The 7,696-nt window shown below is 37.9% G+C and overlaps 1 protein-coding gene and 1 pseudogene across 1 annotated transcript; one reads left to right on the plus strand and one right to left on the minus strand.

Moving 5' to 3' along the window:
- The first annotated feature begins 117 nt into the window (after positions 1-117).
- Positions 118-2,593, plus strand: LOC145624514 (exocyst complex component EXO70B1 pseudogene; annotated as a pseudogene).
- Positions 2,594-5,425: 2,832 nt separating this feature from the next.
- LOC145619790 (GDSL esterase/lipase At2g31550-like) lies at positions 5,426-7,365 on the minus strand. The gene is made up of 3 exons (XM_081674485.1): positions 6,723-7,365; positions 5,839-6,100; positions 5,426-5,759 (listed from the first exon to the last, which is right to left on the minus strand). Exons 1-3 carry the CDS (start codon positions 7,341-7,343, stop codon positions 5,545-5,547), a joined length of 1,098 nt encoding a protein of 365 aa, XP_081530611.1. The 5' UTR covers positions 7,344-7,365; the 3' UTR covers positions 5,426-5,544.
- Between the last annotated feature and the right edge of the window lie 331 nt (positions 7,366-7,696).

Genomic DNA, 7,696 nt, shown 5'->3' on the forward strand with positions numbered 1-7,696 from the left:
GTATATAATCATCTAGAAAATGCTGACTAAGCAATGATATTAAAACACCATTATCCAAAAACAAGAAAACAACGATAAACTTACCTTTTTACACGGCCAACAAAAAACACCAAGACAGTGGGAAAACTCGAAAAAACAAAACCAAACTCCAAAAACAAAATACCAAAAAAAAACTGTCCCTTTCTCATTTTCCTCACACTTTCCTCTTTTTATTATTCTTCCCCAATTCCTTCTATTTCCGCGTTCATCTTTTCAATTATAAACCCTAATTTACACTATCACTTTGATTATTCTACTACCACTAAAATTATACTTTGAATTTGTCCGAATTTCTTTTTTGTTTTTTTGATGTGACCACAATTTTATTTTATTTATTTATACTTAATTTTAATTATGGCTGATAACAACATCAATGGTGAAGAGAAATTGATAGCAGTTGCTCGCCAAATTGCAAAATCTCTCGGTCATTCCAATTCTATGACCGACGATATTTTCAACATTTTCTCCACTTTCGACGGTCGATTTTCTCGCGATAAATTATCACCGCTTTCCGACAATATGTTGCCGGAAAACCACCCTAAATCCGTCGATAAACCGTCGGCGGCGGTTGCTACCTTGGAAGAATGCTTAACTTCACTCGAAGCTCAGATCTCTCATTCTCTCTCCTCTGACCGTCCACTATGGTTTGACCCTGCCGATTCCTCCGCCTTCCTCGAAGTTCTCGACGAGCTAATCGCAACAATCCGCGACTTCGCTCCTCTTGCGCGCGACAACAAGGCGCTCGCCGTGACGCTGGATCGCGCAGATGAGCTGCTACAATCGGCGATTTTCAAGCTTGAGGAAGAATTTCGTGGTTTGATTCAACGAGGTGCTGATTCCTTCGATTTGACTCGTGAATCGTCGGATTCCGACTCGGATGACGGCGGAGGTTACGGCAGAGATGACGGCGAAGGTGATATTCCGGTGGCGCATCCGGTGACGGATTTTAACATCGTTATCGACGCTTTACCGGCGTCGACGATCAACGATCTCCATGAAATTGCGAGGCGAATGGTGTTGGTGGAGTACGGAAGAGAGTGTTCGCACGTGTACAGCGCGTGCCGGAGGGAGTTTCTAGAAGAGAGTTTGTCGAGGTTAGGGTTACAGAAATTGAGCACTGATGAAGTCCAGAAGCTTCCATGGCCGGAGCTTGAGGATGAGATTGAGCGGTGGTGTAAATCGGCGGTTTTCTCTCTTCGGATTTTGTTTCCTTCTGAAAGGCGTCTCTGTGATCGTATTTTCTTCGGTTTTCCGTCGACTTCTGATTTTGCTTTTATGGAGGTTTGCCGTGGTTCGGCTACTCAGCTGTTGAATTTCGTCGATGCGGTCGCGATTTCGAGCCGGTCTCCGGAGAGATTGTTTAAAGTGCTTGATGTTTATGAGACTTTGAGGGATTTGATTCCGGAGTTTGAGATATTGTTTTCTGATCAGTATTGTGTTTTTCTGAGGAATGAAGCTGTGGCAATTTGGAAGAGAGTTGGGGAAGCAATTAGGGGGATTTTTATGGAATTGGAGAATTTGATTAGGCGTGATCCGGCGAAAAACCCGGTGCCTGGTGGCGGGCTTCATCCGATTACTAGATATGTGATGAATTATATTCGAGCTGCGTGTAAGTCGCAGCAGACGTTGGAACAGGTGTTTGAGGAGGAAAGGGACCGAGGGATGTCGGGGATGAGCTCGTTGTCGGTTCAAATGGCGTGGATTATGGAGTTATTAGAGAGTAATTTGGAGGCAAAATCAAAGACTTATAAGGATGCTGCTTTGAGTTCTTTGTTTATGATGAATAATGGGAGGTACATTGTGCAGAAGGTGAAGGATAGTGAGCTTGGGTTGTTGTTAGGGGAAGATTGGATTCGAAAACATAGTGTGAAAGTTAGGCAGTTTCAGATGAATTATCAGAGGAATACTTGGAATAAGGTGGTTGGGGTTTTGAAGGTGGATAATGGAGGTGGGAGTAATGCTAATGGGGGCCAGAATTCGAGGCCGTTGAAGGAAAGATTTAAGATGTTTAATGCTTACTTTGAGGAGATATTGAAGATTCAATCTTCGTGGGTTGTGTTTGATGATCAATTGAGGGAGGATTTGAAGATGTCTGTTATTCAGAATCTGTTGCCTGCTTATCGGATATTCATTGGAAGGTTCCAGAACTCTGCAGAAGCAGGAAGGAACCCTGAGAAACATATCAAGTATAGTGTGGAGGATGTTGAGGCTCAGATTAACAATGGGCTGTTTCGGGGTAATAGTAATGGTGGAAGGAGATGAAAGACGGTGATGAATTGATGAGCAGAAAATGTTGTTTGTATCTTTGTAGAACAGTGTAAGCAAGTTTGTATCGATTTAGAACAATGTATCAATTTATGAATATGTGAATTGAAATGGTAGGTCTTCCAAAATTTTGGTGATCAATTAGTTGTTTCCCCACTGTGGAGTGTAAAATTTTGGCGTGCTGGTAGATTTTCCACTGGGGTGTATAGATGTGTGATTTGGCCCTTATGTACTACTTTACCTTGTGTGAAAGCCAAATTTTATTCTATCAATTTCCTATTTTCACAAAGGACTTGTTGATCATTTTTATACGATTGTGTATAATTGGATCTGTTCGATTTTTAATGTTAGCAAGAAATTGCTCTTCAAAAATTAATTTCCTACTTGCCTGTTATTACCTATTGTACTTTGAAGTCTTTAAAGCTTGGTTTCTATTGTATTTTCATGTTATTGTAACATTGAATTATCTTTGGATGATGATATACTGTCATGGAGCTGCTGTAAGTGCTGTCAGAGCATTACTTCACCATACAAGCTGTGACTCTGTATGCAGAAAGTTGAGGGTTACAGAACAGGTAGAAAGATGCTTATTTGTTGCATGCAATTGGATATCTCAGTTGAATCATCTCTATTCTACTAATTTGTCTGAAATCTGGAGCTATAAATCCTGTACATTATGTGTAACTTGAGTTATGTGTGCTGATTTTGTAGGATCTTACCACTAACAAAGTACTAAATCGAGATACAGTATACACATCGGAGATTCGGAGATATGGGAATGCAGAACTGTGTATCTTCAAAGGGTCATGTGCCCAACCTTCTATTCTCGGGTTAGTTTCCACTATATTGCCTGTATAGTGCTCAGAAAGTATCTGCATAGCCAGCTGTTAATGTCACTTGATTTTGTTTATCATCTGCTTAAGTCAACTTGATTATTGTATGTCCAGTTGCTTGTAAGTGGATTTAATCTTGCAGACCATGTCTCTTGATGCAAAATCTCCCTTTTTAGCAGTTGATCCCCATGATGTGCTGCACCTATCTTATCAGAGATCATCATATTGGACAAAAATTAGATTGTGCTAACAACTTATTGGGATTGAAATTCAATTGCTAATTGCTCTTTTAGCACCAACGACTTGACTGACTTGCTTGAAAGACTAGTATGATCAATAATGTCTTTGCTGAGATATGACCCGAGAAGGCTGGTGTAGAGTAGTTAGTTAAGTATCATAAGATATGCTTAGTAAAGTGCTTTTTGGAGAGTTTTTAGCTTATTGAACGTATTAGTGGTTTGACCATTATCAAAAAGCTAATTATAGTGTTTGGTAAAAAGCTTATTAAAGAGCATTTTGGACTCAAAAAACTCTCTTTGTAAATTCACAAAACATGAGCTTTTTGGAATTAGCTTATTGAACATTTAGCTTATTAGCTGTTTCATATGCTAAACAGCTAATAAATAACAGTTATTTACCAAATGCTTTTACACAACCATGAACCATGTATTTACAACCGGCTAGTCAAACGAGTAAATATAATCCGTTAGTCAAACCAGCTAATTACCAAATAGGGCCAAAATCAATTTTGTGGGTGAGGTGATCATGTCAAGTAACTAGGTTGTAGATATTGAATTCTGGTCTACGGAAACAGGTGCATTTTGAGAAATGATTTATGAATTTGTCTGAAAGGCCAGTCATCTGCTCCCTGTACATTTTTTATCCCCTAGAATTTGACTATTTGAGGCCCTGTTGTTTGTGAAGGTAGATTAGCCGACTGGAAGCAAACTTCTATTAGAGCCTTGGGCTATATAATAATCTTATGACACTCTGGGCCTAGTTTAAGCAATCGGTGAACCCCCTCCGTCTCCCTCGCATCATATTGCATTTCTCTTGCTTCATAGTACTTCTAGGTTTTTTTTTTTTTGTTTTTTTTTTTTTTTTGTTTTTTTTTTTGTAGGAACATAGTTCTTCTAGTATTACTCTTAGGAATGTTCCTTTCTCAACTAGTTAGGTCTAACCGTCTAAGGTACTTATACCTAAACCGCTCAAATGTCTCCAACAGAAGAGCTTGCACTCAATTGTGTTAGAAAGGATTAGATCTCATTTTGAGATATTGAGACCACTAAAGAAGTCTAGATGTCCAGTATACGAGAAGAGGATGATTGTGCATTTGTGCCTAAGCCTCTATATGAATTTTAGACTCATCTCTCTGTCACAATTCCTTGAAATTTGGTGCCTTTTTTGCATTATCTTTGTATGCTTAGGATATTAAGATTTGTGTGGAGTATTCTCATTGTACAAAAGAGCAAAGATATCTGGTGTAGTTTCTTACACGTGGCTTGCTGTTCAGCGAGTTCTGAGAAAATTCAATCCGATATATGTCTGTACTCTGCAGCCAGATCTATTGCTTGAGTTCTGATACTGTGGTACATTATTATGTTAGAGATTTCTTAACCTTTGCCTTTCTGATATCTAAGTAGTTTCTGGTGATAGATAGCTTGAATTAGTTCGTCAGTCTCAAAGCCACTTTGAAGTATACCATTTTAGATATTCCCAGAATTGAGTTCAAGTACTATGTATAGTCACCCCCCCTCCTCCTCCTCCTCCAAAAGTTGGGATGCACACTCTATGGCTTGTTTTCCCCTAATTTTTCTTTCTCCTCAATCTCCATGTCCTGAGGGACTGTAGTATGCTTACTTGCATCTGCACCCCTGGAACAGTTGAACCTCCTCCTCTCTCTCTCTCTCTCTCTCTCTTTTCCTGCTGTGGGATATAGCTAGTTGACTGAATCTTCCGACGATTAGGATATTGCCCTTTCAAAATCATTATAAGAAGTATGTTAAATATTTAAATTGCCTTTCTGACTTTCAATACTGCACTTGGTTTTATGATTAGCTTCCAGCCTTCCACACAGTAAGCATTAAATCTTATACTGTATATTTTTGGCAGCAGCTCAGACCAGATGTATTTGTATTATGTTTGTACTTTAATAGAATGTTTAATACCAAAATTGGAGTTTTAAGGAACTTAGGAAGTTGTCTAATGCTATTCAGTGTTTTGCTTTGTCTAATGAGAACAGTTGTATTAATTCTAGAGATATTGAAATGGTATTTTTGATGTATTTCCAAAAGATGAAATTATATGTATTCATAAAACTATCTGCATTCTTTTTTAAAGAATCTGAGAGGATATGTCTTTCATACAACATTACATAACGTATGAAGATTTTGAATATTACAGAATGTTAGGAAACAGAAAACTTGGGATCATTAATTATCTGAGGACCAAGCTCTTCAAGCAAAGAATCATGAACATACTGGTACGCTGCTTCTGTGGGATGAGCACTGTCCCAAAACACAAACTCTGTAGCATTCTTACATGTAGGTGTTAATATGTTGCAAAGGCTCCCTGTCTCAATATATCCTGTCCCGCAACATCCTCTATCTGTCACTTTGAATCCTGTTACAGTGTTTAGACAATATAACATCAGCTGATAATATTTGGTCTTCATGTTGTCTTATACAAAGTATTTCCTTACCATTCTCTTCTGGATTTTTTACCAGGTCACTAAATGGTGTGTATACATCTGCATATAGTATCCGATTTCCCGGAAGTGAAGCTTGTGCATGAGGTATGAGTTTCTTTAGTTTCTGGTTATATAACATGGCATCTGAATTCTGGTCCTCTAAACATTTCCTTTTATTTGGGAGTTTAAATCTTGCTGTCATTTGAATCGGAAGACAACCTATGGGAGGTAGCCCAGTTACTATTATTGTACGGCATCCGAGTTCATGCACCTCCTGCAGTTTCAGATTTTTGAGAAAGTAGTGTGTTATTGTCATGTAGAATTATAAGATATTGAAATATTAACTTGAATGGGTCGTTAATAGTTGTTTAAGTTTGGGCCAAAGTAAGTCATGTCTAATCTATAGGAATTCGTATAAATTGATGAATCAATTTAAGTTCTGTTCCTTGTCATACTAAAACAATTATAGTTGATGTGTCATTTATTGGTCAGCTACAACCTGCAACCTGTGACACAGCATCTATGATTGTCTTAGCACACACAGAGTAGTATGACGGTAATATGTTGATTGGTTTGTGTAATTTTGTAAGAAAAATCTTAGGGTGTCAATGTTTATACAACTATATTTTCAAATATGTGCATTTCTCTTTCAATTTCTATTACCACCCAACCATTTTAAATGATTAGATCTGGTGTTGAGTGAGAATGGAACCTTTTGTAGCAAAACGCATAGTTGGAGATGAAATTGTATTATCATGTACTTTGACATGAGATACGTTTTCATTGCAAAATTGCACTCAAACCTAGTACCATTACCCTCTACCCGTTTTATGCCTTTTTGAATCTGTTAATTGTTTTTTTATGGGAAAGGAGGGAGTAAAGAAAAGAGTTAAAACCTCAATAAAGCTCTGCAGTCTTTCGAGAACAAAATCTTGGTACCCATTTATATCGTACTGCAGTCTTCTAGTAGGCAGATCATAGTAATTGATCACGAAGTCATTAGTCCCGGAATTTATAACAACTAAAGCCTTTCTTATGATCTCCTTAGCCTTCTTTTCCCCTACAATACTTGTAACTCTCTCTATATACTTTTTGAAGTACTCAGCCTGCTTTGACATTGGGATTGCTTTAGTTGTCTTACTCGTTAAATCATCATACCCAGACCCTGCAGACCCAAAACACACACCGGTAATCAGGTCCTTGTCTGACAGACGGGGATCCAGAAATGGGGGTACGTTCTCTTTCAACCCTAGTGTATCAGCCAAGAAATCTGGGACAAGCTTCCCATTCGAGAAACGACCGTTGGGTTTATGGCTTGGAAAATCTCTACCATAAGGAGGATGATCAGCTCTATTTGGTGATATAATGGTATTGATGAAATTGTTGTTGCCGGTATCCACGGCTGAATCACCAAAAACGAGGATTGCAGGAAATAATGCTTGGGCTGTGACATTAATATTGGAAAAAGCTTGCAACAGTATTGTTATTAGGAAGATGGAGTATAAGTTTGGAGCCATGTTTTTGGTTGTAGATTTTTAGTTAGTGGGATGGGAATTTATAGAAAGAATATACTCCGTAATATATTTTCAAGAACAAATGGCAAAAATTTGGATAATTTTTGTAGCTTTGAAGAGATTATTCATCTAAATTCTATAAGCAGATATAGATAACTTAGTTTATGTGCCAAGATATAAAAGGATTAAAGGAGTAAGCAAAGTAACAGATTTATTTATACTCTGAAGTAGCAACTAGTAATGGACACAATTTTATTTATGGAGCAAACTTAATTTGGTTCTGCGTATTACTATGTACTGTACTCCGTATCATGTCTGATTGTGTGTCACGGTTTAATTTTGTGCATAAACTGGTT

Source organism: Chenopodium album, chromosome 3 (genome assembly GCF_948465745.1).
Source record: "Chenopodium album chromosome 3, dcCheAlbu1.1, whole genome shotgun sequence".
In the NCBI taxonomy this organism is placed as follows: domain Eukaryota; kingdom Viridiplantae; phylum Streptophyta; class Magnoliopsida; order Caryophyllales; family Amaranthaceae; genus Chenopodium; species Chenopodium album.